Genomic DNA, 16,695 nt, shown 5'->3' on the forward strand with positions numbered 1-16,695 from the left:
ATAAAAAAAATGTAATGCCTGTATATAATAAATATAACCGATATAAACAAAAGAAATATGTACATATATATATTCAAAAAGGAAATAATGGTTATATATTATATATACTTCTTTTATAACTTTGTGAAACATTTAAAGAAAACACATAATAAATATACTTTTAATTGGTTTATATAAATGAATACAACCCCTTTTACTTTATAAATATAAAAACGACAAAAATATTGTTATTATAATATACCCACATATAATATACATATGTGGGAGTAATATATCATTAATAATTTTTTACCCTCAAAACAATTATAAAATATATATATGTAATAAAGTATAAATATTCTTTGTGAAATCGACATCGTTTTGGTCAAATCTTTATATAAATGTTATAATATGGTAAAAAGGTTACGTTGAAGAAATCTTTAACTATGTAAAAAAAATAATTATATATTTTCAAAGTAAAATATGTGCTGTATTATATGAAAATACTTCATGTAGCAACATTAATTTAGGGAAAATAAAGTTAAAGAAAAAACATATTAGTCCCGGTATTGTTGTATATATGCTTATTGGCATATGTTAACTTGTGAATACATTTCGACACGCTAAATTGCATAAATATTATATATTATTCTTTTTGCTTGAACATTTCTTTCTATAAATTTAATATGAAATGGTGAATACAATTATAGGGAGAAAAAATATATCCCTATAAAAAACCAATAAGCAGTAAGGTAATGGCAATTTTTTTATTTCTTTTTAATGCGTATTTTGTTTATTTATATTTTATACAAAATAAAAGAATACTTTGTATTTAAAAGCCTTTTAATGGTTTATGCGTCATGTAGTAATGGACGATAAAAAATTAAATATTCATTGGACCATTTTAAGAGACATTTTATAGTTATTAATAAATACAAAACTGATTCACTTTATACATATATACATAAAAAATATTCCATTTAATTTAAACACGCATAAATAATTATGTAATAACACGTCCATTGTATACAACATTATGTATATATTTTAATATTTTTCTTCAAATAAGCCATCTGATATGTAAACAAATCTAGGAGTAATTTCTTCACCTTTATAATATGAATAAATTAAACCAGCTTCCATATCAAGTGATTCTCCCATATAAAATTCAAAATCATCGAAATTTGTTAAAATATGTTTAATTAAGGGTTGTGCCTTTGTTTTAAAAATATCTACACGATCTGGTTTCTTTTCTTCTAAATGCTTAAGGATCCTTTGCATAAAGTTTTTAACATAAGCACTATATTCCTTTTTGCTTAAACTAGTGGATGTTAATTGAAAAGAGTCAACAATATCAATGACGTGTTCAACATCAGCCCCCATTCCTTCTACTGCATCTTCACTATTATCGGCTATACCATAGTCATCATTTCCTTTTATTCTTTTATTTGATTTTACTTCAAAAGCAATTTCACGGAATTCTGGATTTCCAAATGGATCTTCTTGATTGTATGAGTCAGAACATACTTCATCATTTGTAAAAATGTCTTTATATACTTTCATTTTGGCTTATGTAAGTATCGAACAAAATAATGTTTTTGTATAGAAGTAAGTATAGCAGTAAATATCCTTGTAATTAAAAATTACAACTAGTTTCCTTAAAAATACAATATAATTAAAAGGGTTCTAAAAAGAAAGAAAAAATATATGAGTTTCTGATTTAATATTATAACAAAAAATAAAAAGGAAATATCGATATATTATATTATATGCATGTTTTTAAGTTTTTCCATTTTAATATATATAAATATTATGCTATAATTTTTTATATTTATATTACCGAATTTTAAAGATAAACGATCTTAAATTTAAAAAAAATTAATAAAATATATTATTTTAACATAAGAAGCAAATAAAAAAAAATCAATGAATTAATAAAAAAATAAATATATAATATGTTACTATTATGCATATATAAATAAGTGTGCTTATAAAATAATTATTACTATTTTTTTAATGCATGTTTGACAACGGTAATATGATGAGCATACTTATACATTTTTTTATTATTATATATATTATAATATATATTGCATTTAATTCTAATTAATATAAATTCATAAAATCTCAAGAATTATTTTACGTGAGATAAATAAATTTGTTTGTATCGTTTTTTATTGATAGAAAAAGAAACAAAAATGTTGTACTTAAAAATATAAGTAATGTATGTATATTGTACGGGAACTAGATATATTAATTTGCATCACATTTTATAAGGGGAAAATCCTTCTGTGTAATATTTAATAAGATTTCTTCTTTTTAAAATTTTGTATATTTTGTATATTTTTTTGTTTTTTTGTGTTTTTTGTGTACAATTTAATATACTATATTACACAATAATTATTCAAATAAGCTTGTAATTATATATATCTTGGACACTTCAAAGTATAATATAAACATATACTTATGCTATTATTATAAAGACAAAAACGATGAATTAAATATTACAGAAACAAATAATAATGTGTTTAAAAACGAAATACATGACAAAATGCATTCTCTATAAAACAAATTTATAATTGTATTACACCATCTATATGTGTATATATTTTTTTTCTTCTTATTAGTAAAAGATGAAAGTTGTTTTTTTTGTAATTTTAATTTTTGTATTACTAAGTTCCACAATCTATGGAAAAAAATCAAAACTAAAAAAAAAAGGTAAAATATAACAAGAAAAATGGTGTTCCTTTACTATCATAAAATAATCAGCAATTCATATAAATGATAACAGTTATATATATATTGATATTTAAATTTTCAAAGTTGTAAAAAAAACAAAACAATATATCTTCTACGTGCATATTGTCAACATTTTTTCTTATATTTTTTTAATTATAGGAAAAAATGGAAAAAAGAGTGTGTCATTAGGTGGCGACTTTTTGGGAGATAGCACGCCTTTACCCAGTTCTGTATATAATTTACACGTCGATTTAAATAAGCATTATGAATTAAATGATTTTATTTTAAATGGGAAAGAAAAAATAAATAAAAAATTAATTTTAATGCATAAAGAGCATTCTAATCATGTAAAAGAACTTCAAGGAATAATGGGCTTAAGGCAAAAATTAATAGATCATTTAATTAATGAAATAAAAGAATTAAAGGAGTTAAATGAGTTGTAAGAATTAAAGAAATCGAAAGAAGTGTGTGAATGCATTCCTTAATTATATGAATTGATTTATCGATTATAAATCCTTTTGAACACATATTTGTGTAACCGTCCATATTTTCAGATTTGTTCATTTGTTTTTATTTATTTTTTTTGTGGTTATTTTTTGTTGTTTGCAATACATATTATGCTAAATGCTAAATATGTGTGACACTACTTTTCGATATGTTAATTGTATTTGAATGGTGTCTCGTTACTTCATTAGTTATCGATGAGTATTTTTTTTAATTTTTTGTAAAAAAAATTCATAGAGTAGACACTTCTAAAATAAATCGAAATTATATTAATAAAAAAAAACAAAATGCCAACAAATTAATATAGCTCCTAATGGTATATACTTCTTGGCTTATCTGTTCATTTCCCATTCTTACAGAAAATATATTCATGAAAAATACATGTGATTTTGAATACTAACGCATTTAAAAATGCACATGCAAATATTTTATTCTAAGAAATAAATAATAAACCGATTATTTATTATTATATATTTTATGTATTTGTTTTTTAATCAACAAATTCGATGTTATTTACTTTATGTGCATACGCGGCAAAATAATATACACATTATGTGCACATATATAATTATACATATATCAACAACATTATTTGATGTAACAATAAAATTGTAAAAATACGCTACGTCGATTTTTTTAATGTTAATATAGCAAATAAGGGGTGAACAAAAAATTAATGCTCTTAAAAAACAAAACCATATTTTTTTATAATTTTAAATTTACCACATACAACTGAATAATGCTTCATTAATATATATAAACACTTATTAGTCTTTTTTGTTAAAATGTTATGAACAAATATGTAAAATTGTTATAAAAAAATAACAAAAGTATTATAGCTTATTTTTAGCATATATATTTTTTTTTATAAGACTTACAATATATTAAAGGCTAAGCATTTTAATACATAAATTATAAGAAATATATTTATGTTACTTTCATACAATATATATCCAAAAAAGTTTAAATACTTTAATGATAAAAAACAATGTATTTATTTACATTATATATTGTACACATATGAATAAACAATTTGTATTTTGTAATTTATAAGCATATTAAAATTAAGATATATTAAAAGTGTGTGGAAAAGCTTTTTCAATGACGTTGCAAATGGGCTTTGGTGACACAGTCACCACTATTTGGAGTATGTTAGACGAAAATTATTGGGATATTAAATATGTAGGAATAATATATATATCGTATACTGTTGGTTTGGCTTCTTGCTATTTTTTGAGAAAAATATGTCCTCAATCTTTTGTTAATTTTATAAAACTTTTAAAAGGAGTTTTAGTTTCAATAATTTCTGTGATGAGCTTGAAATATTTAAACATAAATACCAGAGTAGGCATTAATTTACTTCACATATATAATATTGTGCAAGTGTGTAGTTTTTTAGAAGTATTTAGCATAAGAACTAAAAGCCAAAATAAAAAGTTGTCAAACGATCAAACAGTAGTCGTTAATAAATATGAGTTAGATAATGAAAATGTAGATCAACACACATTAATAGGGGATGCGTCACAACATTTAGAAAAAATAGCAAAGACTATTTTGAGTGACAAAAAATCCTTAGAGGAAAATACAGGAATATTAAAAGAAAAGGAACTTATAGAACAAATTGAACAAGAAGAAAAAAAAGAAGAAGAATATATGAAGGCAAAAAATATTAGTAATTCCAAAAAAAGAAATAATATAAATAAAATAAATTTGGTTTGGATTTATGTCTTACTTTCAAAAACATTCAATGTAATATTTTTTTCTTTATTTTGGAAGTTAATACCCAATTTGGCAATAGTAAAAATATTTTTGACCTTACAATTATGTACAAGCTTGATTTATACTGCTAATAATGTTTGCAAAAACAATTCAAATATAAAACTATTGCAAAAAATAATAGATGGGCTTAATATTGTATATTATATTTTTATAAGTTTATTTTTTACAAAGATATTGTATACATTTGATGACAATTATAATAATAATATAATACAAAATTTCGCAGTTGTTTCTATTGTCTTTCATATGTATTATGGATATATGGCATTTGTTAAATATATTTATGATTATTATAAACAATTCAGACCATCGTTATTTTCATTTATATTGTTTTTTCATGTATTTTCCATAATCGGAATAATAAAATTGTATCACCATGAACACCGAAAATCCTTGTTAATACAGGTTAGTCAAATGCTTTTTCTTTCCGTTGACTTTGTTTACCTTTTTTTCGTCGATTCATATATTCATATTTTCCTTTTTTACAGTGCATAACATTTTATCTCATTAATGGATTTGGGATAACATTTGGCGCACATCGATTGTGGTCACATAGAGCATTTAAAGCTAGTACATTCGTACAAGTTTTATTTCTAATTTTGAATAGTTTTGCAAATCAAGGTAGTGTAATAATATGGGCAAAGAATCATCGTTTACATCATAAATATAGTGATACAAAATATGATCCTCATAATATAAGAAATGGATTTTTTTATAGTCATGTTGGGTGGTTATTATATCAGAAAACAAAATTTGTAAAGGAAAAAGAAAAGGAAATTTATGTTGACGATCTATTACAAAATCCAATTCTTATGTTACAACATAAATTAGATCCATATTTCAACTTTTTTTTTTGTTTCATAATACCAGGTATATATACCTACTATATGTATAACAATTTTTGGGATGGATTTTTAATTTTAGGGGCTCTTAGATGGATTATTACCTTACATGCCACATGGTCAATTAATAGTGCTTCTCATTCATTTGGGCATAGACCATATAATGATGATATAAAAGCTTCTAACAATATCTTTACATCAATAGTAGCTCTTGGAGAGGGATGTCATAATTATCATCACGTATTTCCATATTGTTATGCTATGAATGAAAATTTTTATATTCTTAGTATAAACCCCACAAAATATGTAATACAGCTTTTTTATTATTTGGGATTAGTATGGGATTTGAAATCAGCACAAAATATATGTAAAGAAGTACGATTAAGAGAATCATTAAAAATAGAACAAAGAAATAAAAGATTAAGTGAAAACATTAAAAATCAAATATTGAAAAAAGAAGACACAAGTTATATAACAGATTTAATGAATTCCTTTAAAGCATTTTGTAACGATTATATAAATATTTCTACATTTATGTATATATTATACTTTTTAAGAGATATTACTATTATGCTTAGTATTTTCCTAATCCACATATGGTATTGTTATAATAAATATGGAAATGGAACAGCCTTTTCAAATTTATCATTAGAAAATAATAAAATTTTAAATACTGTTTTGTTCACACTATTTCATATAATCCTATATGCCTTACCCATGGGAACGATGTTTATAAGTCTCTACTCATTAGTTTATGAATCCAAAAGGGGATTAATCTTTAAAAATCAATTCCTTAACAACTTATTTGGTAGCATAATATCATCTTTTATTTTATTACCATATTCCTCTGAAAAATCAAGAAAATCTTTACTAACATCACTAAATGAAGATTTCTTTAAAGTTTTAAAAGGGCCAATATACTTTGATTTATATACAACTATTTTTTCTTTAGTATCAGTATTATATGGATTTATTGCTTACAAATTTGGGCACTTTTATTTTTGCACCTTTTTCGTAATACCATATATAGTTTTTAATGCGTGGTTATTACTTTATATTTATTTGTTAAAGAATCCACCATGCTTAAATGCCCATATACATTCAAAGGACGTAGATATAAATATTTTAAATTATGTTGCCTTTCAATCATTATTGGAATGGAAAAAAAATAATTCAATTTACCAAAGCAAGAAAAGATTATATAAATTTGTTTTCTCCTTTATCAATTTTATGCATCATCATTTATGCTATACACATGTTGTGGAATTTATAAATTCAAAAATACCAAGCTATAGAACAAAGGAAATATGCAAATATTTTGACAAAACTTTAGATCAGTATTGTTTTATGCGTAATGACAAGTTCATGGAAATATTAAAAGAATTTTTATAAAATGATGATCCTCTATCATATAAAAAAGCACTAGACACAAGTGTGTAAAAAAAACAATCTGTACTATAAGCAAAAATATGTTTGCTAAATGTACATTATCAATTAATTTGAAATTGTATTATCAGAAGTATCATTGCTATTGTTATTATATTTTACTATTAAAAATATTGTATACATAAACCATATAAACAAGTTATTTTTTATTGATTTTTGCATGTTTTAATGAAGATAGAAACGAAATAAAAGAAACAGATCGTTTCCTAATTTAATTTAAGTATAGCTCATCTATTTCATCAATTTTCTTCAAAAATACATGCAATATCTATATATACAATATTTTTAGTGATATAGATGTAATTAGTAATGCAAATACAACATTATATATATTTGTATGTATTTGTATTTGATTTTCATAATTTATTTTTTAAAAAATATGTTTATATTTTATTTTTTATGGCTAATTTTTCTATTAAGTATCATTCAAATAAAAACGAAAAACAAAAATAAAATATAAAAACAAAAAAATGTGTATATATAAAAAAAAGTTGTCATCTATAACATCTGAAAATATTTATTTTGAGCATGTGGTAGCAATTCAAATATGTACTACACTGTCAACATCTATATATTTACATGTTTACGTGTATTTTCATATTTTTATCATCAAATAATTGCTACCCCTATTTTAAAGATAATTACTCAGGGCTCGGAATAAAACATCCTTATAATCAAAAAAGGATTGGTTAATTAAAAAATCATTATAATTTTGTTCTTCATTGGGTTTATCTTTTTTAGGTTTATAATCACATAACTCTTCATGCATTATTTGCTCTTTTTTAATTAATTTATCATAATTAAAATGAGTATAATATATATTATTCCCTTCATATAAAATTCCATATCCATGTTTCATTCCTTTATACCAATATCCTTCATATCTATTTATATTATCATAAAAAAATATTCCATAACCATGCTTCATTCCTAAAAGGAACATTCCATCGTAGCTTTCTTTTTTAGCGTCGTCATTACTGCTACTATTATTATTACATATTATGCTTAACCCCTTATTATGGGGTATAAGATATATTTGTTTTTCTTTCAGATATTCAACAACTTTATCATTTTTTTTTAACTTATTTTCAATTTTAGTGATCCAATTTTTATCCAATACGTCCCAACATTTTTTCAATAATTTTGTTTCTTTTTTCCTTGTATAAATTTCAAGCTTTTCGTTAAAATTTATTTGTGTAGAATCATTTTCACTATCTTCTAGGTTACAGCCATTATTATTTGAAGAATTATTTTGTATTGTCTTTGTTATATCATCTGACAAAGAGTGTGTTTCATCTTCTTTTGATTTTTTATTATTCATATTACTATCGGGTCTTATTTCTAAATTGTTAATATCATCAGAGTTTCGAATAACTGATTTTATGATATTTATAACACCATTTGAAAATAGTTTATTTTCTATTTTATTATCCGTAGTTAAATTTTTACTTTGTGGAGATATAAAATTTGTCTCATTATTAATACTATCTGTATTGGATATGTTCGTTTCAATAAAATTTCTTACATCATGTAATTGTTTACTTATGTTATTAGGTATTTTATTTTTACTATATAAATAGTGACAATTTGGATTGTTCTTTTTATATATACCAAAAGGTAAAATATAAATTTTGCCTATATATTTATCTTTGTTAGGAAATATTATATGAAAACTTTTTTTTAATTCAGGTTCATCATTATTCCATTTCCCTTCAATACATAACATTTCATTAGAATCTGGATTATTTTTTATAGTTAAAAGCCCATTTCCATTTTTTTTTCCTTCCCAAAAAACACCTTCAAATACTGTAGTATCATTATAAGATAAAAATCCATATCCATGTGGTAAGAAACTTTTTATTTGCCCTGTATAAATACTTCCATTTTCATAAATAATTTTCCCTTTTCCAACTAAATCATTATCTTTATATATACCAATATATGTATTTTTATTAAATATAAGTTTCCCATTACCATTAAAAAGACCATTTGAAAATTCCCCCTCATATTGATTTAATAAGCAATCAACATATAACCCATTGCCATTAAATAAGTTATTTTTAAATTTACCAAAATATTTGAATTTATCAGAATACAATAAATGACCTGAACCATTTATTTGATCATCTTTCCATTCTCCATAAAATGTTATACAATGTGTATTATATATAAGTTTTCCAATTCCTTCTTTGCACTTTTTTAATTTGCAATAAGTTCCTTCATATACATAACCTTTTAATGATATTAATAAAACATCTATTAAATTTTTGTTTATTTCTTTTTTTGTTTTATCTATATTTTCATTTTCAGCTTCATTTTCCAGTTGTTTGTTTTTTTTTTCAATAATTAATATATCATCTATAAAATCATAATTTTCTATATCTTCCTTATCAAGTAATATATTATTTTCTTTTGAAATTTTTAAAAAATTATTTAGTTTTAAATCTTTTTCTATAAAAAAATTATAATTTGAAGTTTCATTCCACATTTCAAGAAAATGAATATTATAATTATTGTTATATTTTTCTCTTGTCTCTTTTACACCTTCTTCATAATTTTTTTTACTTAACATAAAAAACTCGTCAAAATATTTATGAAAATGATTTCTTAATTCTGTAATATTTTGTTTTTTTAATTCATTATTTTCTTCATTTTCTTTTATATAATTTATGCTATTATTTGATATATTTTCTTCCCTCTTAATAATACTCAAATTATAGCTATTTCGTTGTTGTATATTTAACGATTTAATATCTATTATATATACATCATCTTCATCATCTATATATCTAATTGGACTGCAACATTGTTCATATGCATTAATATTTTTACTAGCATTTTTATCTATATTTACATGTGATGTTGCTCCTACATCTTCATAATTATCTTTTTCTATATTATAGCATTGTGATACATCTATTTTCAAACCATTTTGTTCATCCAATTTATTAACTTCATCATTCATATGCACACTTTGAACACAATTTGAATAAATATTATTCTGATTGTTAATTACATAACCCTGATTACTATCCATAATAGGTTTTCCTTTATTATTATTAGTAATAGTAACATAATAATTTTTCATATCTTCATAAAAAGGTGCATCATTTTTTTTGTTGGTATTATGTTGAAAAGCGTTATTTTGAGAGTATGTGTTAGAAGCATCCTTATTTGAAGAAATACTACTTTTATTATTATACTGTTTAATATTTTCAAAAAGTATCGAAGAAAAATTAAAAAAAGATTTATAAGATAAATTAATTGTTTTTAAATAATTAATTTCATATTTAGTTAATGTTAATACATTTTTTAAATCTTCATTTTTTATAAATATTTCATCTTTATCTATATCATATAACACATCTGTCACATCTTTTACATATTTATATACATCGCTATCTGTGTTTGTCGATATTAAATAATTCTTTCCAAATGTGTATTCATTAAATAATTGAAGGTTATTTATATGTAATAACAATATATATTGTCCATGAAATAAAATTAATGGTAACTTAAGTTTTATCCATTCGTCAAACTTTCCTTTATAATTTTTTATGTTAAATCCAAAATTTATAATATCAGGTATAAATGACAAAAACAATAATAATTTTTCATATGTATTCCCTTTTTTGGAACTCACTAAAGCTACTTTTCTTTCTAACAATATTGCTTTTAAAAAAATTAAAATATTTTTTATTTTCATATTATTCACATTTTCAATACTATTTTCTAGACTTACATAATAATCCTCATAAGTTATATATTCCAATATTTTTCCTGTGTTAAAATAATCAACAAAGTTTTTTAATTTTTCATAATTTATTCTTTTTTCATTATCATCTACTATAATATCCATTTCATCGTCCCACCTCTTATCAATATTCATATCAAAGTTTTCTACTTTGTCATTATTTTCTTCATCCCTTTTCTCTTTAACTGTGTTCATTACTAATGATTGTGCAACGGGAAAAAATCGTGTGTATATAAAATCATAATATGGAATTTGACTTATAATAATAATTTCCTTATATTTGCAATTTTCTAAATAATTTAAAGATATTATATAATATCTATTACCACTATCCCCATACATAATGTTGTATTCCTTATTGAAAATATTAGTTTGATCATTGTTAAAATCAAGAGGGATATTATTCGAATTAATTTCATTAAATAAATATATTCTTTCTAAAATTAACATCTTTATATCATTCACCCAGTCCCCTTCATATCTATACCAAACATTAAATGGTGTTATTGTTTTAAAATTGTTTTCATCATTAACTCTAAAAAAATTATCATTTTTTTTTATGTCTATTATATCTGGATAAATAAATTCAATTTGTTCATTTTCTTCTTTAGATAAAATAGCAATACAACAGATATAAGGTCCACATGTTGTTGGGTCATATAATATTTTTATTTTTTTGTATTTACTATCTATTGTGTCAGACATATTATCATATTTTGCACATTCTTCTGGAGGGTCATCTAATTCCGTGTTTTTTACAAAAAAATGTGATTCCCTATCAATGTCAAATTTTATATTTTCTACATCTTCGTCAAAAATTTTATCAATGTTCTTTCCTATTTCGGAGAATTCATTTTCATTCATTTGGTTATTTTCTTGATCATTGTATCTGTATGTTCAAGGTGAAAAATGTTAATATAAATAAATGTATACACATATAACTATATATTATTCTGTATACAATGTCCTCTTTAATGAATATATCAATTACGAGTATATTACGTATGTACATATGCCAACAAAAGAGCACACTTCTATACATAAAGAGATGTAAAAGCTTACAAATAAGTATATATATAGTTTAATATATTTGATTCAAACTAACCTTTTAGTTTTTAGAGAAAACATGTGTGAGTTATCCTTAGTTTTCTTCATAAATCTCTTAAAGTTAGAAAAAAAACAACAAAAAAAATTACATAGCTTTAATATTCATTTCTGATTTATACTAAATTATAATAAAAAAACAATATAATATTTAAGAAAAAAATTAAAAATTTATTATAAATTAATAATATATATTTTTTAAAGTTCAATTTTTATCATTATAAGCAAAAATTTTAATTTTATTTTACATCATTATAGTTCAGCATATCATCACCGTGAAAGCAAAAGAAAGTAAACGACAATTATATTTTATTTGCGAAAAAAAAAACATATTAAAGATATATGAGTTCCTTTTTAAATATTATAAATATCCTAAGTAAATTTCTTTCCGAATTTAGAGCAAAATATATTCAAAAATTTATTACATTTTTTCCTTTCTCCTTTTACTACTAATATATGTTTTAGTTTTATTTGATTGTTTTCCTGTGAATATTTATATTCAAACAAGTACATATAATATGCTTTTTTCGAACATGATGATTACAACATTATGTATATTGTTGCTATGAAGACAAGCTACTTTTATAGTATAATTTATGGAAATTTTATAGTAGTATATAATTTAATGAGTAAATCCGCTTAGCTATAAAAAATATAATATTTATTTTTTAAAAATATGAACAATTGTATTCATGTATATAACCATTAAAATTTATGTGACCAAAGAAACTAAGAAAATCATATAGAATGTGGTATATATGTTCTTGAAATTCCTTTTTTATTTTGAAAAAAAATCAGATATCCTTTAAAATGTTTCCTTTATAAATTCGGGTTTTCTATATTTTGTTATCCATATCCTTTTATAATTATAATATATGTTAAATAATGTGTATATAAACATATAAATTACTATGAAGCAATAAAAAGGATATTCTCCACCATAGATAGCATGAAAAGCAATTTCCAAATTTATGGAAAAATCATTTTTCTTATAAACCTATCTGTCTTATAAAATTAAAGTTAATATTTTTTTTGTGCTTTGAAAAAAATAAGAAAATAAAATATATTTCCAAAAAAATTGCATAAAAAATATTTTTACAATATGTTTAATAACTTAATATCGCTTTAAAAAAATGATAATTTGTTCGTTTTTATTTCCCTTTTTTACAACTTGTTCCAAATAGCGTGCTGAAAAAATCTATGTTCAGTTTATGAAGCAAATAAAATTACCAAACATTATGTTATGGCGAATAAATAAATATCATTATAAAGAGTTTTATATATATAACACAAAATATGCAAAAAAAATAAGAGTGTTTATAAAAAAAACATATATATAATAAAGACACATTTACATGCATGCAACCAATTTAACAATTTTTGTGAAAAAAATTATAAAATTACACAATTTATCAGAGTTAAAGTATATAAATATTATGTTTAATATATCTATGTTTGTTCATTTGTTTCAATTGAGAATATTTTATTTATTTTAATTTTATTTTTTGGGCTTAATTTCAAATTATTTTTGGAGAAAATATAAATACACCCCAAATTATTTCGTTATCCATAACTTTTACTTAAATATTTGTTTTTCACATATATACATGTGAAAATAGTAACTATGCTTTAATTAAGACGATTTTATTTTTATTCATTAGAATTTATTTTTACGTATTTTGTTGAACCTTTACCATTATATATATCCACATTTATGTTTTATTGGGCTTTTTTATATTGGTGTCTTTTTCGTTATATAATAAAAACCATGCATCCAAAAATAAGTCTTTAATTATTTCAAAATATGAAAACACATAGATCATAGCATTCATATAGAAGATAAATTATCTATAAAAACGAATGAACCTTTTTAAAATATATTATATATATGCATATCCCTGTTTGAATGTTTATGCAAGACCGAGGAAATTAAAATTCACATTCTCTATATAGTTGTCTTTTAATTTCATAAAATTTTTTATTAAAGCGTTATTAGTTTTATTCATACTCTTCAATTTCGAAATGAGTGTGGTATTTTTTTTAATACGTTTATTATGCTATTAAAAACGAACATATATATGTGTTTATGTATATATATTTTTATTTTTTGTGAGCATATTTTGACATGTTTAAATTATATTATTAATTTGTAAAAAAGAAAAAATCGTTTTAAAGTAATAAGGTAACCTTTGATACAAAATCGATAACACGCAGAAGGAGCCACTAGTTTTATGCTTTTTCACCAGAACTTTGGATTAATGCGCAATATAAGTATTTAAACAACATATAATAAAAAAATACACATAAATATTTTTTTAATATTTTAATGAAAACATTTCAAATTACGAAAAAAATACAGAAATTAATATTTTTTAATTCCGCGCTTTTATGCATATATAGTTGTAGTATACAAATTCAAATTTGAAAGTAACAATAAGACTATATATTTATATACACAATATATTAACAAAGTGAAAAAAATAAAAAAAAGACATGAATATATTATATTTTAGGAACTTCCTTTTAATTATCTCCTTTTTTGTGGTAAACAAGAAATTTAATGTTAAAAATGGATTTATACTATTGGGATTTTTTAGTAACTTTTCCTGGATAAGTGAAAATAATACTATGACTAAATGGATATCAAATAGCAGTCTATATAATCAAAATAAAAATATCCGAATTTTAAATATCCATACAGAGTTTAATGACAATGTAGATAGTAATATTGCATATACAAATTTGGATAAAAATGAAAGTAGCCCTTCAGAAACATCTTTATTTCTTGACACAAGTTATAATTACTTAGATATAAGCAAAAAAAAAATGAATCATGACAAAGATGAAAATAAAAGGAATCATAATTCAAAAGCTGAATTTGAAATAAAGGAACTCATAAAGAAAGAAATCGAGAAAAATAACAAAACGGGAGAAGAAGAAGAACATATAAAGAAAAACGTTGCACATAATAAAATAAATAGAGATAAAAAAGAAAGAGACACCGAAAGATACGAAGAAGACAATGACGAAATCGATGAGGAAAGTGATGATGAAGAAGATGAAGAAAAAGATAAACCGAAGGACAAAAAAATAAAAAAACTAATACACCATGAAATCAGAAAAATTAATGAAAAAATTGAAAAGGATATACAAGAAAGAGAAGAAGAAAAGAGCCACCATGAAATAAAAGGACATAAAACTATAGCAATTGAAATAAAAAATGAAAACACACATCCTAAAATTAAATGCTCAAATAAATTAAATTATATAGAATTAGAATCTTTAAATATAGATAAAAACTTCACAAGCGAAAATAATAATAATGATGTAATTTCCTTTATTAATATAAAAACAAAAGATAAAATATCTTTTATAGATAAAATAAATGAAAATATTGCAAAAATAAAAGATAATTATGATATAAATAAAATATCAAACGTCGAACAAATGGAAGTAGAACCAAATGACATTAAAAAGGATCAAAAAATTGTAGATGACCAAATTAAAAATAAAAACAAAGTGCAAGACAATGCAATACTACACAATAATAATCATTCTTTTTTGGATTCCAAAGAATATAATAAATATCATATAGTTTTTAATAATAATTTAAAAAATATTAATAAGCATATAAATGCTCATAAATATAACAATTTAAATGGAACCGTGAAAAGCAATGATAGAATTAAAAGTGGTTTTACTAATTTTCTAATGGAAAACCAAGAAGATGATTCTCACCCGAAATCCATCAATTTTGGGCGTCGAAGTTCTGTTTTAAACATAACTAATGATGAGTATAGTAAATTACTTAATGAAGGAAGTGTACTTGTATATGATAAAGACGAGGTGGTTCCATATAAATATGATGCCTTTGAAGTAAAAGATGATAATGTAGATGATATGAAAAACCATGATAATAATAATAATAATAATAGTCATATAGATGAAAATTACACCAATGATATAGCATCACAGAATACTCCAGAGGAAGAAGACCAATTAAAAGGAATGATTTTAACATGTGTAACTGTTATTATAATTCTTACGATTATAATTTTAATTGGATTTATCATTTATTATTATGATATTATAAATAAAATACGTGTAAAATTACAGAAAAAAGGAACAAATAATAAATCAATGACAATAAAAAATGACACATCTTCAGGAATGTACATAGATAATTACTATGATGATAGTACTCATGCATAAAAATTAACATATGTATGTGTATATACATAGAGTTTGTTTTTTTCATTATATAATATTGTTTTAAAATTATGCCATTTGTATTTTTTTTTTTATTTTTCTCATTCATTTGTCTTACTAATATGTGCATGTTTTCTCTTGTTATTTGTTTACAATATATTCTTTATTTATATTTTCGTTTTTTTATTATTTATTAATTTGCATATTTATTACTAAATGAATCATATATTTTATCAAAAAAAAAATTAATATATAAAAAATATCACTATTTACAAACAACATTTTATATACGTAATAACTTTTATAAAATGATACAACCAAAGGGCACATATATGTAAG

At 22.1% G+C, this 16,695-nt stretch overlaps 5 protein-coding genes across 5 annotated transcripts; 3 read left to right on the top strand and 2 right to left on the bottom strand.

Annotated features, from left to right (window-relative positions):
- Window positions 1-1,026: 1,026 nt before the first annotated feature.
- On the bottom strand, window positions 1,027-1,542 carry PVVCY_1101140 (translationally-controlled tumor protein homolog, putative; the record flags this gene model as incomplete). The annotated part of the gene is made up of 1 exon (XM_008626260.1): window positions 1,027-1,542. One exon carries the CDS (start codon window positions 1,540-1,542, stop codon window positions 1,027-1,029), a length of 516 nt encoding a protein of 171 aa, XP_008624482.1.
- A 1,070-nt stretch (window positions 1,543-2,612) lies between these two features.
- PVVCY_1101150 (conserved Plasmodium protein, unknown function) lies at window positions 2,613-3,161 on the top strand (the record flags this gene model as incomplete). Its single annotated transcript, XM_008626259.1, has 2 exons — window positions 2,613-2,697; window positions 2,878-3,161. 2 exons carry the CDS (start codon window positions 2,613-2,615, stop codon window positions 3,159-3,161), a joined length of 369 nt encoding a protein of 122 aa, XP_008624481.1.
- A 1,162-nt stretch (window positions 3,162-4,323) lies between these two features.
- Window positions 4,324-7,235, top strand: PVVCY_1101160 (stearoyl-CoA desaturase, putative; the record flags this gene model as incomplete). Its single annotated transcript, XM_008626258.1, has 2 exons — window positions 4,324-5,406; window positions 5,490-7,235. The coding sequence occupies 2 exons, from the start codon at window positions 4,324-4,326 to the stop codon at window positions 7,233-7,235; spliced, it is 2,829 nt and encodes a 942-aa protein (XP_008624480.1).
- Window positions 7,236-7,920: 685 nt separating this feature from the next.
- Window positions 7,921-12,413, bottom strand: PVVCY_1101170 (conserved Plasmodium protein, unknown function; the record flags this gene model as incomplete). The annotated part of the gene is made up of 3 exons (XM_008626257.2): window positions 7,921-11,932; window positions 12,149-12,204; window positions 12,396-12,413. The coding sequence occupies 3 exons, from the start codon at window positions 12,411-12,413 to the stop codon at window positions 7,921-7,923; spliced, it is 4,086 nt and encodes a 1,361-aa protein (XP_008624479.2).
- A 2,362-nt stretch (window positions 12,414-14,775) lies between these two features.
- Window positions 14,776-16,359, top strand: PVVCY_1101180 (conserved Plasmodium protein, unknown function; the record flags this gene model as incomplete). The annotated part of the gene is made up of 1 exon (XM_008626256.2): window positions 14,776-16,359. The coding sequence occupies one exon, from the start codon at window positions 14,776-14,778 to the stop codon at window positions 16,357-16,359; it is 1,584 nt and encodes a 527-aa protein (XP_008624478.2).
- Window positions 16,360-16,695: the final 336 nt, after the last annotated feature.

Source organism: Plasmodium vinckei, assembly GCF_900681995.1.
Source record: "Plasmodium vinckei vinckei genome assembly, chromosome: PVVCY_11".
Taxonomy (NCBI): Eukaryota; Apicomplexa; class Aconoidasida; order Haemosporida; family Plasmodiidae; genus Plasmodium; species Plasmodium vinckei.